We start from the raw sequence: 15,582 nt of genomic DNA on the forward strand, positions 1-15,582 counted from the left end.
GGAACAGAAGCAATAACAAGTTCGCTCAGAAGTTCATCAAAATTTAGAGGCAGCAAGGACATTACGAAAAAACCTGCACCTTGTGAGCCTACACGTTTTATAAAATGCACACTAACCTGTCAAACTCAACCTAGACCTCATTTCTCCTATTATCTGACACCTGCGTCTAAGGTCACATTCATGGACTGTATGGTGATTCAGGACAATAGTAGGGATCTGGGTACCGAATCTAACCTCACCTGGATTAGTACCATCCCTGCTGACATTATTACATGGCTCGGTCCCTCATATTGTTTCATTTTTCAAATTCATGTTAATTTTTGGTGTGAAGGTTCGATATGGGGGTGATTTTCCCATGTGCGATAACGGGAGACATCAGCATATCATGCAGTTGGAGCTGGGAGCTCCTGTTCACCAAATGAACAACAACAACAACAACAACAAACTGTCCTCAGTCTGTGCTAAGGACTCTTCCCCACTCACCCCTGCAGGTGCTATCCTGCGGGCCCGTGCCTGGCCTCCAGGGCGCATCCTGAAAGAAGTCCCGGCACCGCTCGCAGTTGGTGCCCTCTGTGTTGTGCTGGCAGACGCACCGGCCATGGACCTGCATCGTGTGATAAGCAAGCAGTGGTAAAGGAGGGCTCATCTTGGAGGTGCTACAGTTCTTTATTATTTTTAAAAAATGTACTTTCATTGATTTCAGAGAGGAAAGGAGAAGGAGCGAGAGACGGAAACATCAACAATGAAAGAGAATCATTAACCAGCTGCCTCCTGCCTGCCCCACACTGTGGATCCAGCCACGTGCCCTGACTGGGAATCAAACCATGACCTCCAGGTTCATAGGTCGATGCTTAACCACTGAGCCACACTGGTCAGGCAATGGTGCAGTTCTTTAATGGAAAATGAAATACCAGGCCTCAGGCCTCTTTGAATTTCAGTTTCCCATATAATAGTTACAACAGCAACTATACTACCTCTTTTTTTTTTAATTTAGATGCAATAGCTTTTACAATTAAAAATTTAAGATGTTTGGTAAAGATTTACAATAAATTTTTTGATATTTCTGAGTGTTAGTGTCAAGGCAGCACATTGCAGCCCTCAGCAAGATGTGTGTATGTGTGTATGTGCGTGTGTGTCTGGGGTGGTTTAGAAGCGTAAGGAAAAAGAGGAAATTAGAAAAACAGAAAGAAACTGGAGAAAAGTGTGTGATTCCCCATAAAATGCCCTGAATGACCAAGTTCAAAAGAAGTTCTATTTCCACAGAAACATGGAGAGAGCTGAGTAAGAAGGTACAAAAGCTTCAACACCAATCAAGCCTTGTCTGATGCCGGGTCTGGTTATGACTAAGTTAAATTATTCAGTAGATTCACCCCCAGGACTCTGCATGAAAATACAATTCTTCTACTACATCACTCCCTCAGACTAGTCCCAAGAAGGGAAGAGACTGGCACTATGAAGACATAGCCATCACAGCGTAAGACTGCTACTTGGGGTGACCATCCTTACAACAGCAGATGTTATTCCAACACCACGGCACTGACTGCAGTAGACCACCAATAAGTTTGTAAGGCATGTGGCTCTTGAGCCGTGGTTTGCCTCTTGTCGACTAATGAGTTTGGTGACCACTGCCTTAGGGAAAGACACTTAAAAAACATTTTAATAATGTACTAATGTCTTTAACCTGAAGTCAAAACTTCTGGGTAAGGGTAATGCCTTACACAGTGGTCGGCAAACTCATTAGTCAACAGAGCGGCAAACTGTGGCTTGAAAGCCGCATGTGGCTCGTGAGCCACAGTTTGCCAACTACTGGTGTAAGGGAATGCATGTGAACTTATGGCTCCTCCCCACAAATCTCCATTCCCTAAAAAACAAACAACAAACAAATAAACAGCAAAGAGAGAGAAAGTGGGCTATCTTAAAATCGTAAGTTAGTTACACCCTCTGGTCATGAGTTCAAGAATGCCCATGTGTGGCAGAGCCCACAGGGCTTTGGCGGGCCAGGCGGAATCACACCTGCTCCGACACAAGGCCGGACGTGTGGATCCCAGGAGGAAAGTCTGGTCCGCCTGGAGCACCAGGACAGTACAGGAAGGTAGGGGGCCAGCCGCTCTCCTGGCTGCGTCACTCACCATCCCCGGAGGGCTGAGCACATCTCCGGGCACCGCCGGCATCGGGCCGCACTCGCTGGCATGGCCGTTGCAGAAGCAGCTGCCCCGGACCACCATCTCATGGAGAGCATAGTAGTACTTCTCCAGGGAGTCGTTGTGCCTCCTCCCGAGCACAGTATCCCCCAGAGTGTGGAGCTTGGTGAAGTTTATCCTCAGGTTTGTTAATGTAACTAGGTCTAGAGAAAGGAAGATCGTAGTAAAAACAACGAACCAAAGTGCATGTAGGTTGTGTCGGTTCAAGGCGCCCTTCTTGACTGACTGACATCCCCTTAGTGGACTCTAGAGAGGCAACGGCAAGGACACTGCTCACAGGAAATTTTTAGAATAGCAATGAATGAGAAAAATATAAAACAGTTCATACCCTGGATGTAGGGGCTGTAGGGGTTTTCTATTTCAAAGCTGGGATCCAAAGCTTTTAAAACAACCTGTAAAACAAATGTAGGCAAATGTACGTATTTTACCCAAGAACTTGATTGTTAAAGGGTATACTCTTAAAAAAAAAAAAAAAAAAAAATAAAAAAAAAAATATATATATATATATATATATATATATATATATATACACACACACACACACACACACACACACACACACACCGTATTTTTCGGACCATAAGACGCACTTTTTCCCCCCAGAAGTGGGGGGAAAAAGTCCCTGCGTCTTATGGTCCAAATATAGCCTACACATATACTTTAAAAAAAAAGTTTTTTTACTTGCCCGGCTCTGTGTGGTCTCTGTGTGCTTGCCCGGCTCTAAAATGGTTCTAAATGCTGCTGTTTACTTTACAGGGTTGATTACATGTGTTTATGACTGATGTTGGGTTTTAATGCACATAAAATATTTTAGGACACTATTTGTTTCAGAATCTTTTTTTCTTCATTTCCCTTCTCTAAAAACTGGTGCATCTTATGGTCCGGAGCGTCTTATGGTCCGAAAAATACGGTGTGTGTGTGTGTGTGTGTGTGTGTGTGTGTGTGTGTGTGATTTTAGAGAGGAAGGGAGAGGGAGAGAAAGATAGAAGCATCAATGATGAGAGAGAATCATTGATTGGCTGCCTCTTGCATGCCCCCTTCTGGGGATCGAGCCCACAACCCAGGCATGTGCCCTTGGCCACAATCGAACATGGGACCTTTCAGTATGCAGGCTAATGCTCTATCCATTGAACCAAATCAGCTAGGGCTAAAGGGTATATACTCTTACCTAAGAGATCCTGATCTTACCCACAGGCCTAGCCATTGCCTCCCAGCTAGCGCAGGATACAGGCCATCGTTGGGTTTTCATATGAATAAAAGTGCCAAGAAGGAAAATGAAAGTAATAAACAGTTGTCAGGGGAGACTTCGTGATGCCGTACGCAAGGAGGGCCCCTGCTCTGGCGTGGGGTGGAGTGATGGGGTCACAACTCAGCAAGTCATGACCAGTTTGGATTTGGCAGGGAATTCTTGGAGCCACCGCCGACCACCAGTTCCTTCTACTACTCCTGATGAGATAATACCACCACCCCACTCCTACCCGGGTCCTCTGCCAGCTACTAGGGTTGGTCAGGGGGAGATTCCTGGCAGATTCCACCTGAGTGGTGGCTTGTGGATCAAGGAGATGAGGTGAGACTAGTCCAGGGCTGCGCTCACCTACACGCTCCCTCCCTCGTAAGGGTTAGAAACAGATGCTCCTTCCTCTGAATCCCCCAGGCCCTGGTGCCCAGCCTGGATTTTAAGGCCCCGCTCACTTTCAGCTGGACACTGTGCAGGACTATTTCCTAGAAGGTCTTTATTATTTATCTGAATGTGAGATGAATTCAGGACTCATTTCAATTTAAACTGTCATTCTTAAAACCCGACAGCTCAAGTTATTTTTCAGCAAATGCTACCTAAATTGCTTTTTGTCCAAATTTAACCAACATTAACAACAAACCACAACAGGCTTATTTTACAGCGAAGGAATCCAAGAAAGGAAATGCTACCTCACCGCCAGTTGAGGGCTCACTATCCGAATATTTAGAGTCACAAACAAGGTCTCCCACGCCCTGGGCCTGGCCAGAGGTGATGTTGGGAAAGGAAGTAGCACAGTCTTTTGCAAAATATTTAAATACTTTCCAGGTGTGTCCATGGTCTGTGGAACGCTCAACTAACATTGCAGCAGGCCGAAAAGTCTGTGGAAAAAATGAGTTAAACTTGAAATACCTCACAAAGGGAGATGTAATTACCCGCTTTACAGGAAATATTTATATTTTCTCATTCTATGTTTTCAAACTTTATTTCTATACGATGAACAAACCAAATCTCTTTTTAAAAGTTGGCAAGTATTTATGAGCGCATATTTTGCCCTAAGATCTAATTCCATTTAAAAATGGTTATGGCCATGTGATTAATTGGGAGAAAGATGGCATATTAATTTTTAAGAAGCTAATGTATAGATATTTTATACAGCAATTTGCATGTTTTTTTCTTTTCTTCTTTTTTTTAATTGGGGGTAGGGGAACTTAGAATACTTTTCCTCTGGCAAACTCTTATAATTCTTGAAAATCTACCAGGAGGTTTATCTGGGTTCTCCAGAACAGATTTAGCGTTATCAATGAACTCCCCACCATTCTAATATGTCTATGCACTTATCACTCCGTATTATGATTTTAAATTTACATATGCAGTTTACATATAAATATGTAAATTTGTATCCATGACTAGATTGTGAGCTCTCTGGGGGCAAAGGTTAATGTTTCTTTTTTTATATTTATTTTTTTAATAACAACTTAGCACCAGGCCTGACATCAAAATTAGAATTTTGATGCATGATCAGAAAATGACTATAGCACAGGATTTTCTCGGATACCTCAGCAACCTTAACAAAGACCCTTTGATTTTTCTTCCTTTTTTTTTTTTGATCACAATCTTTCCATATTTTCCTAAATAATTTCCGGTTCTTGCCCTTTTTTGCTCAAAAGTATCTTTCTTGTTCTGTGGTCTCTATCTCCTGGGCCCAGCGCTTGACATTTTTCTTTTTGTTCTATCTTCTAAGACTTTTCGGTTGGCGTTGACCATGTAAGTTACTAATTAATGAGCAGTGGTATTTTGTTTCAATCCAAGAACAAAAACCCCAATGACAAAGCTGGAGTCCAGGTACACACAGCTTTTTGTTCTCGGCAAGGAAGCAAGGAAGCAGACTTTCAGGTAAGTCAGTGGTCAGCAAACTGCGGCTGCGGTTTGTCGCTCTGTTGACTAATGAGTTTGCCCCAAAATCTAATTCCAGGGATTCGGCAGGGAATAATTTACTAAATTAACAAGTGAGGGAACCCCAGCATTTGGTTAGTAGATACAAGGGGCAGCAGACGCATCTGTACCTTAAAGGTCAGAATAAGGTGGCTGAACTGAAATAATGCCTCCAAGTCCAATCTGATGCTGACATGATCAAGACCTAAAAAAAACCCCAGAAAGGAGAAAATCAGTGATTTTGAGAGACCCTCGTTTATCATGTTAATCCCTCAGTGTGGCTTGTCTATAATCAAACCCTTTGAAAGCCCATGGCTGGTGATCAACTCTCTTTTCAATCTGTTGGAGTGCTTTCCTATGCTATTCCATGCCCAAGAGAAGGTCTATATGAGAGCCATCTGGGACTTACCCAGACTGCGCCTACGTCCGTGCCTATAGCCACAGTGTGGCAGTATTACACACCACCAAAGGAGTCCCGGGACAGTTCCCATGGGTGGAACAATGGGCTCGTGTCCTTGACCTCACATCTTGACGACACCCAGTGTGAGCTAGCAAGCCAGAGCATGGTACAATTGGCACGCCCTATCCTTCCAACAGCTGCTAACCATCATTTGTACCGGTTTTACTCTCAGTCCGCATATAACACAGCTTAGAGCGAGGACCCGTGGGCTCCTCTGTGGCTGAGAAGACAGACCTATCCTGGCCAGAACTTTGCACGGAGACTATCAGCTGCCATCACCTCATCATGGACATGAAGGACTGGCCCTAATCTGGGCATGATGGAAGCTCTGGTCTCGCTAAAGTGCGCCGTCCATTTAAAAATTTTTTTTTTTTAAATGGTGTCATTTAAATTTTTTTCTGGCAGTCACATTTCAGTAAGTGCAATTATTTTTAATATATTTAACCTCCCAAAATAAGAAATATTCTCATTTGGACATGCCATCAATATTTTAAAAATTAGCAATGTTTTATCACACATTTTCACCCCAAACTGAGTGTCAGAAACCTGGGATGGTTTCCTACGTAGAGCACACCTCAGTTCGAATGAGACATGTTGTACATGGCGAGGGCCTGGCTACTGGGCAGCACAGCCCACAGCACAGTGGCCGGGCTGCACCGAACGGCGGGCAGCTCACCTTCCGGTGAGGAAGGGTTTGCCGCTGAGCGGGCAGCCACACCCCAGGCTCTGTCATGGGCTCCTCACCCTTTCTAGAAAGGCGATCTCCTTTCCCTCTCTAAAATTCTTGGTAGAGAACCCTGGTTCTATGTAAGCAGTCATGACACAGGGGATTCCTTCTGGGAGGAGATGTGGGACAAATGCTGGGCATGGGAGACTAAATGGCTATAGAGCAGAACTGGCCCCATGTTGAAGAGGAGCCATCATGAGTGAGCCAGTCTACATTGATTCAAGCATATGACGCCCAAAGCTGGGGTGGCACGGGGAGAAGGGGAAATGAGAAATCCCCGGCCAGGTTCAAACTTAGAATGGTCAGGGCCAGTGCGAGGTTCAATACTACAGTTGATTGTGACTAGAGAAGGGCATACATCCAGAAGGGAGAGAACTTCAGTTGGTAGCCAACTATCCTTTCAATTCATTTTTTTGTGTCAAATCCTTTGGCTTGTGGGAAGACACAAAGTGTCATTTTTCTCTCCTCCTTTGTGTGTTGAAGAAGGAAAAACACATGGCGTGAACTCTGAGACGTCTCCTGGCATTAGTAATTCCACTTAGTGTGTTTTATATTAGCCTTTATTTACCAACACCTCATAAATTTCTTTATTATTATTATTATTATTTTTTTTTTTTTTTACAAAGAACAAAAGGATGCAGAGATATTTTCTTCTCAGACATGGAAAGAGTGAAACATTCTGAGTTATGTGCTTAAAATAGACTTCTTTTTCTCTAGAAAAAAAAAAATCTTTCTTAAAATGAAAAGGAAATTTGTTCTTATACGGGCTCTACATTCTGGTGGATACTGTTCCATTCCAAAATAAAAAACAAAACAAAACAAAAACTTGCCTGACACTTAAAATCATACAGAAAGACATGTTACTAAAAATATGAAAAAAACAAATTGGAAAGGAACTTATTCATACCATTTTCAGATTGCCACCATTTCTTTTCTCTATTTGGTTCAAAACTTGTAATCACATTCTCAATGGTGTGGCTGTTGGGATGGGCGTGCGGATCGTATGGAAATCTGGAGTCACAGATGAAGCATTTTTGCTCCCCCTGGAAAATGTCGCCATTAAAATTTAAAATAAAGAACTGTAATTACTTATTGTTGACCTAAATTTAAAAACAAGCTGTACTTACTATATTTGCCATTCAATCTGGCTAAAAATAAAAAGCAGAGGAAATAACAAGACATCAATTTTTCCATCAATAGGTGCTTAAATACAATAACAAATGAATTTAAAATATGAAAGGATTTTTATAAATTTACATATTTGGAGCAAAAATGCAAACATGCGGAACTAATTTTTTTCTCATACAAGGGGCAGATGATCTGGAGATTATTTTAAACTACAGAGAAATAATTAGAACGTACTCTTTGAGTGGAATTATTTCCTTTAGTAAAAAAAAAAAAAAAAAAAAAAAAAAGACTATTTGCTATGAAACTAATAAAGCAGTGGACCACTAGGCTATCTGCATCATTATCCTTTCTCTCTCAGACATAGTTTTTGGTGGAAAAGCTTCCAATGCCAAAATCTTTATATTACACATTGTGGATTTTGTAAAAGATTTTTATAAACTTACAGCAGAGAGCCCCACCTCTTGTCTCACAAACTAGAAGGTTTTTTTGGGAACTGGAACTAGTTTTGCTTGAGATATCTTTTCCAAGGCCAGACAGCCGAGATTGGCCTTGGAATTTGCCTAACTTCACGTCTGCTTATAGCTATACTTACTTAAAACTCCTAAGGAAATCTCCAGGGATTTCTGAAAGATGCCAATGACCCGCACAGTTGTTCCTGGCTAATATGTGGGTCCCTAGAGGAGCATTTTGGCAAAGCCTTCAGGGAGCAGGAGCTGTTTATCACAATCCCGTGGTGGAAATTGCCTACAACAGTGAATGCGCTGTGAACATTGAGCTTATGTCCTGACATGGCTTACAAGGGCCTACATGGCCTCACCAGGGCCACCTCCTTGCTTGTCTTCCCTGATGCACTCAGCCCTAGCTGCGCTTATTTCTTGCATTTCCCTGAGCTTACCAAGAACTCTCCTGCCTTAGAATATTTACATCTCAACACAAGCTGTACTCAGATTTTCCTTGACTTCTAAAATTCCACCTCCTCCCACCCTAATGGCCTCTGCTAGCCTCTATCCCTTACCCTGCTTGGCAATATTCTCTAAGTGCTTATACTACTTGAGACTATATTGTATAGTCATTGGGTTACTGTCTATTGCCTTCATTAGACTTTAAGATGAATGAGGGCAAGGACTTTGTATTCTCCTTACCTAGTATAGTGTCTGGAACCTAGTAGATGTTCAATAAAATCTGTTGAATGAATGCATGATGATTTTAAAAAATATATTTTTAAAAATTTGATTTTAGAGAGAGGAAGGGAGAGAGAGAGAAACATCAACCTTCCTCTCCACTCTTTGGTTGATTCCTGCAGGTGTCCCGATCTGGGATTACAGGGGACATGCTTATACTCAGGGCTTGTGGGCTACTCTTTCTGTAAACATTTCAGGAGCCTAGTCTTTGCTGAGACTGGCTGCAGAGGATGCTTATTTGTGGTGATGAAGTGGGGATCCCGCTCGGGTAGCACTGTGGGTCCATGTTGACCTGCAGGTTTTGGAGAGGATGCTGTACTTGCCAGATAACAGATGGGAGAATCGCTCTCACCCTGCACCATGTCCCCATGCACCAGCACTGGTAGCCCCACCTGCGATACGTTGTCAGCTGGAGAGATTTAGAGATTTTTTTTTTTTCTAGCTCTAAGATTTTTAAGATTTCTGGGATTTTCTAAGAAAAGAAAAAAAAGCTTCTGAAGTTTGATTTCTTTCTGCTTTTGGTCGAGTGAAATTAAGATGTAGGAATATGACTTTCTAATTACTCTGTGAGTACATTATGAGTTGGCTATGGCCATAGAAAGTAAATGCCAGTGGCAGACGAACAAGATGGCTGGCGTCCGGTCAGAAAGTTTCTAATATTAAAGCCCAGAACCACTTCTTTGTCCACAGGCCCTGGACTCACAAAGCTACTTAAAGAGTCATCCGTCCCACTTGACCTAGCGTTGAGCAACACTTCCCCAGCGTCATTTCCTTGCACGGGCAGAGCATTTGCTCTCTGACACAAGTGCTTCCCAAACTTAGAACAGCGCTAAGCTCTCAGGTAGTGTCTCCACTTATTTATAACCATCCTCTTTTACTAGAAACCAATTAGAATACAAAGCATTTCCCAGAGACCATCCAGGAGGTGCCGCAAAGAACAATACGTGGAAAAACCTGGGCCATCAGCATTAGGCCCGAGTCCAGCTTCCTTCCTAAACATCCTCTCGTTGAAGGGCTGACGTGACTGCCCGGCTTTTCAGCAGGTAGGATGCATAGATGACCTTGGATGCTTGCGCTGCTCCCAGAACACAGGGAGGAAAAGAACTGTAAGGCAACTTGTCCTTTTAATAAACTGGTCTTAAAGAGAAAAAAAGAAAAAAAAAGAAAAAGCCCCAAATATATTCACAGAGGGATACTACGCTTTTTAGGCACGGCAGTTTCCAAGTGGCTTGTGAGACTGGGCAGTGAATTCCAAGCTGCACCCCGCTAGCTCTAGGGTCCGACTATGAGAACTCATGTTTAGTAGAACGGCCTCGAGTCAATTATGCTAACTTGAATAAGGTGACCGGACATCCCGCTTTTGGCAGGACAGTCCCGATTTTTAACAATTTGTCCCGTGTCCCGCGGCATTTTTAAAAAGTCCTGATTTTTGGCCGAAACAAGTTTGGCTCAGTGGTAGAGCGTCGGACTGCGGTCGGACTGCGGACTGAAAGGTCCCGGGTTCGATTCCGGTCGGGGGCATGTACGTTAGTTGCCGGCATATCCCCAGTAGGGGGTGTGCAAGAGGCAGCTGGTACATGTTTCTCTCTCATCAACGTTTTTAGCTATCTGTCTCTCTCCATTCCTCTCTGTGGAAAATCAATAAAATATATTAAAAAAAAAAAAGTCCTGATTTTTGGAAAGATTCTTTTAAATCTTTTGGACTTTTTAAAATGCCGTGGGACAAATTGTTAAAAATTGTAACTGTCCCGCCAAAAGTGGGACATCTGGTCACCTTAAACTTGAAGAAAACAAAAAAATGCACTTGGGACATTGATAAACTAAGGAAACTAGATCAATTCTGCTCAAGCGGAGGCTAAAAAAAAACAACAGAAGCCCCGGGATTCCACCGAAAGATGTCAGGGCTTCAAAGTATTTCCAGTAAGTCAATGATGCTAACTCCACGGGAGTCACTAAGGCAGCCGCATTGCATAGTAATTCCCTTCAAAGACTGAACTGAAAAGACTTTTCTGTCCACTTCTAAAGGTTATAAGAAATAGATGAAGCAGATCTTCCCTCTTTTCCAATCTATCAAGGTTTCCTGGCTTTGAATTGTGTCTCTGATGTTCTGAAAGGCGTGTTGTCTCTCATGCTGTTGTCTGAGCAGCTCCAGAGGTACCTGGGGCAAGAATCTACATCATTGATTAAATAATGTCTCAACAAATAACAAAGAACCAACCCACCTCGAGGTAGCTGAGGATGCAGTATCTCTGGGCTCCATCCAGCCCACAGGTGGAAGAAGCTGTGAGCTGCGTGCTGCGTCCCACTAGGAGGTTGCCGGTCGGGGGATGACAGGCACCCCTGCTGCATTTATCTTCAGCTTTTGCAAAACTGAGCAACCCTTGAACACAACAGAAACAGCTACTTAGAAAGGGGAACAGAAGGCAACTGGCTACATTGGAAAAGTTAGTCTACTTTCAATACCAGTTCTGTTGATCAGTAAGACCCTTGTCCAGGATGCTGTTGGGGCCCTCAGTCCAGTGGAAATCTCCTGGCCTGTGGGGTAATACCACCTACATTCTCTCTGGCCATCCTGTAGCTAATGAATGATAAGAGCTTACTTCAAAGACAGCTCCATCCCCTCAGGCGAGGATCCACTTCACTGTGCAAATTATGCTCAGAACCTCTTCCTGGGAGGAGGCTGGAGCCTGCCCTCAGCTGGGACCATATCCGACTTCACTTCCCTAACCCTTACTCCTCCTCATTAGCCATTAGGAAAATGCAAATCAAAGCCACAATAAGAATAGTACTACATTCTTATCAGAATGGGTAACATAAAAAAAGCAGCAGTAACACTTGATGCTGGAGAGAATGTGGAAAAAACAGGATGACTCATACACGACTAGTGGGAATGTAAAATGGCACAGTGACTCGGGAGAAAAGTATGGAGGTTTCTTATAAAGTTAAGCATGTGCTTATCATACAGTCCAGCAATTGCACTTCCAGAGAAATGAACATTTATGTTTACCAAAAAAACAAACAAAAAAACAACTATATACAAATATTCATAGCATCTTTACTTATAATAGTAAACAAACAAACAAATAAACAAAAACTGGAAACTATCCAGATTTACTTCAATAAGCCAAATGTGGTACATCCATACCATGGAATAGCACTTAGCAAATCAATGAAATATGCAACAATGTGGGCGAAAATGAAAGGAGTTATATTGAGTAAAAAGGCCAATCTCAATGGTTACCTACTGCATAATTCAATTTCTTAAATGACAAAATTGTAGAGATGGAGAATAGACTGTCAGGGGGTTGGGGAGTCAAGGAGGGATGTGGGGAGTGGAGATAAAGGGGTAATATTAGGGATCGTTAAGATGATAAAACTGTTTGGTATGTTAACTTTGATGGTGAATTGGTGAATACAGGAACCTACACCTGTCACACACACACACACACACACACACACACACAAATGAGTGTATGTAAAACTGGTGAAATTTCAATAAGGTCAATAGACTATATATCAATGTCAATCTTCTGGTTGGGATATTGTACAATAGTTATGCAAGATGGGGGAAATTGGGTGAAAGGTATATGTGATATCTCTGTATTATTTCTTAAAACTGCATGAGAACCTGCAATGATCTAAAAATGCAAAGTAAAAAATCCAACAATTCTCCCTTTCCTCAAAATCACCCCACCAGCCTCTGGATGGTGAATCAAGTAAACCTGCATTCTAAAATAATACACATACAACCTGTCCCAGCCGCTCTTATGTACTTTTCCCCTGAGACCGTTTATGCCAAGACCTGATTTCAATAGACTGGAGTGAGAGGATTGGCCTTAAATGAAAAAATAAAAATAAAAATTACTGTTCTATGAACTAAGTTGGTTTCTTCTCAATTGTAAAAATAAAGAATTTTTTATTTCCTTGTTTTATAGCTAATGGATTTCTTTCCTTCAACTTGTCCTCCAAAAAGATGGCTTCTGAAAAATAATGTTCTTTCTCTTATGCATACATTTCCCACATGAAGCATTCTTTTAATCTGGTTATTTTTTTTTATTATTATCAGTCTATAAACATTCATAGATCATATGATACATAATATCTACTTCCCCACAGGTTGCCAAATGTCAGTTTGAACAGGGAATTTTCTATCTTCAATCTCATTGCAAAGATTATTCTTCTAAAAAAAAAAACAAAAACCCAACATTTATTTCTCTTTCTTTGAGATAAATGCATGAAGAAACTTAATTCCATCATGCAGCTTTTATTTCATTTTATGATAAATGATCTTAGATTAGTTAACATGAATTTATCTTTTACTCACCCAATAATAAAACGCAGATCTCCATTTATCATAGAATTGGCATCCAGGGCAAATAACTAATTAGAATTTGGGATTCTAATAGACAGAGGCTTTTTAAAATAAAGTCAGGCATAAAGTCTCTGCTAATGCTACATGTGGATTAACTAAGATTTCCCTTCAGGTTTTATTCCTTTAGACAAGTTCCATCCTGAAATCTTTTATTAGAATCATTGCCTTAGAGATTTAACCTGCTTTTATAACCTAACTTGGCCAAACTTGTCTTATTCAGATGTGTACTTTTCTAAAACAGGCATATTCCAGGACTTAGTTAACTATTATTCATGTAATATGCTAAGTGCAAACATGAACTTATGGTCTAAATACTTGGCAAAAAGTGGCCTGAAACCTAAGTAGTTAAGGCTTCTTGCCTGGAGATAACCTGAGCAATATCCTTCCTGAACTAGAGATTTCAGCTGCCAGATTGTCACATTGGTAATGATTACACTGGAACTAATACAGAAAAGACGAAGAATAAAGATGTTTATGTCTTTAGAAAATAAACATTTTCCTCAAAAATGACATACAACTTAAAGATAGAAACTTACTAAGAATGAATGTAGATCTGGTCATTTAAAGAAAATGCACAGCAAATTTTCTGAAAAACGAAGGATCGCTTTGTAGAAATAACCATTATTATGTAATCTCTCAGTAATTTTGTAAATTGCTATAATTTTCTGAAACACCTAAGATGTTTTCATGAACCTTGGAGTGCACATCAGAGTTTCAGAGGCTGTAGACATACATCCATGTGCTCACACGCATTATTTACATGAGAGGAAAAGTCCAGAGAATGCACAGTAGATGAGGTTTGCACTTTGCATCCTGTTCCCCAAACCTGGGGCCAGTACGTGTTTTAGGACTCTTTCTTCTTGTTTTCCTTAGTCAGAATGCAAGACAAAGTGTTCAGAAAGGCTCTGGTGTTTGTATGGAAGCCTAAGGTCGAAGCAGAGAGTGCCCAAGCTGATGGCGTGTGGGGTTAACCTGGTTTATGGTTTGACCCTAGGCAAAACCTAGACATTTGGGTTAGGTCAGGGTACCTTGGATTTAGAAATCCAGCATGTATTGCAGCTCAGGCTTTTCTGCTAATTTAGTTTTGAAGACCCTTTCCTCCAGAGAGAGGGAGCTCCTTGAGGAGGAGTCTGTGCGAGGGGTAAGCCACGTGCTCTCGAGGCTGGGGAGAGGGCGTAGCCATCTTCAGGGGTTGCTTCTAATTTTGAATGTTGGCTTCATCCCAAAGAGAACAGCCAAACCAGGTGTAGATGAGACGACTCTTCTCTGATTGCCTGAGGCCAGATCTGAGCTTTAGAGTCCTGGGGTGCAGCCTAACACACCTTGTTTCTTCCCACTTGTGACTCACCTCTCTTGAGTCAGGGAATTTTCAACAAAGAATAAACTAGCGTTTCCCTTCTAGAGCTGTTCTTTCCTTCATGATCAGGAAATCTAATTGGGATATTGCCTTGGGGTTTAAAAATTGCAAAATTAAAAGACAACATTCTTAAAGTTTGCTGCCATGAAGAAATTCAGTATGAATGTCTCAAGAGAAGATGCTATGCAAGTTTGTACTCAGAAAGCAAGAGCAGGTCTGTTATAGACAGAAAAGTCCAGATCAAAGAGAGTAATTGTTGGAAACATCTTTTCTATGGCTGATGTAAATTATTCTCAGCTTATTAAAAATAGCACAGACACAGAGAATTTGGCCTTTTAACTCAGAGCTGCTGCTTACTGAGAAGAGGGAATTTTGCCTATAAGCTGGGCCCACATCACTGGGACAAGTGCTACATTCAAGGAAGAGCTATTTTTAAAAATTGAAATGCATTATAGTTGTCAATTATGAATCTGAAAGTATCTGGCTTTCTTTATATCTTTCTTTATTTATCTGCTGAGGATAATATTCCATGAAAGGGTGACAGAAATAACTATATGTGGATAGTAAACATATTTGAGTGAAATTTTTTAGTTGCTTGACAATTATACAACAGAAGAGCCATGAAAATATATAGCAGTATAGAAAGAAGGTGGATATGTTTAAAAACTATTTTCATTAAATATTTTAGAACAATTTAATACAAGCAGAAAATTGATTTTTGACAATGAATACTCACCAAAGTGCAAAAGAAAGGTCAGTTGAAATTGCATTCTTGTCAGGAAATGTTTAACTCCAATTCTGCTAGGTTAAAAAAAGGAGGTTAAATCAGTCACTGATAAACTCAATTAATTGTATCAATTGTAAATGATTTGAAAAGTTGTCCGATGGTTCTTATCCTTTAGGGACACAAAATACCTATAGTGCCCAAGTCCTTAAAAAATAAGAGTACATAGCCCTACCCAGTTTGGCTCAAAGGATAGAGTGTTG

General features: G+C 41.3%; 1 protein-coding gene across 2 annotated transcripts in view; it reads right to left on the minus strand.

Annotated features, from left to right (window-relative positions):
• Positions 1 to 15,582, minus strand: part of LAMB4 (laminin subunit beta 4) — an 84,537-nt gene that overhangs the window by 63,764 nt on the left and 5,191 nt on the right. For both annotated transcript variants that reach the window (XM_045578553.1, XM_045578552.1), the window contains exons 2-9: positions 15,332 to 15,393; positions 11,089 to 11,246; positions 7,465 to 7,600; positions 5,502 to 5,575; positions 4,128 to 4,316; positions 2,530 to 2,593; positions 2,130 to 2,344; positions 484 to 604 (exon numbers count right to left, since the gene is read on the minus strand). In XM_045578553.1, coding sequence (XP_045434509.1) covers positions 484 to 604; positions 2,130 to 2,344; positions 2,530 to 2,593; positions 4,128 to 4,316; positions 5,502 to 5,575; positions 7,465 to 7,600; positions 11,089 to 11,246; positions 15,332 to 15,365 — 991 coding nt within the window. In that variant the 5' untranslated portion in view covers positions 15,366 to 15,393. The remainder of the gene's footprint in view (positions 1 to 483; positions 605 to 2,129; positions 2,345 to 2,529; positions 2,594 to 4,127; positions 4,317 to 5,501; positions 5,576 to 7,464; positions 7,601 to 11,088; positions 11,247 to 15,331; positions 15,394 to 15,582) is intronic.

This window comes from Pipistrellus kuhlii, unplaced genomic scaffold (genome assembly GCF_014108245.1).
Source record: "Pipistrellus kuhlii isolate mPipKuh1 unplaced genomic scaffold, mPipKuh1.p scaffold_m20_p_10, whole genome shotgun sequence".
In the NCBI taxonomy this organism is placed as follows: domain Eukaryota; kingdom Metazoa; phylum Chordata; class Mammalia; order Chiroptera; family Vespertilionidae; genus Pipistrellus; species Pipistrellus kuhlii.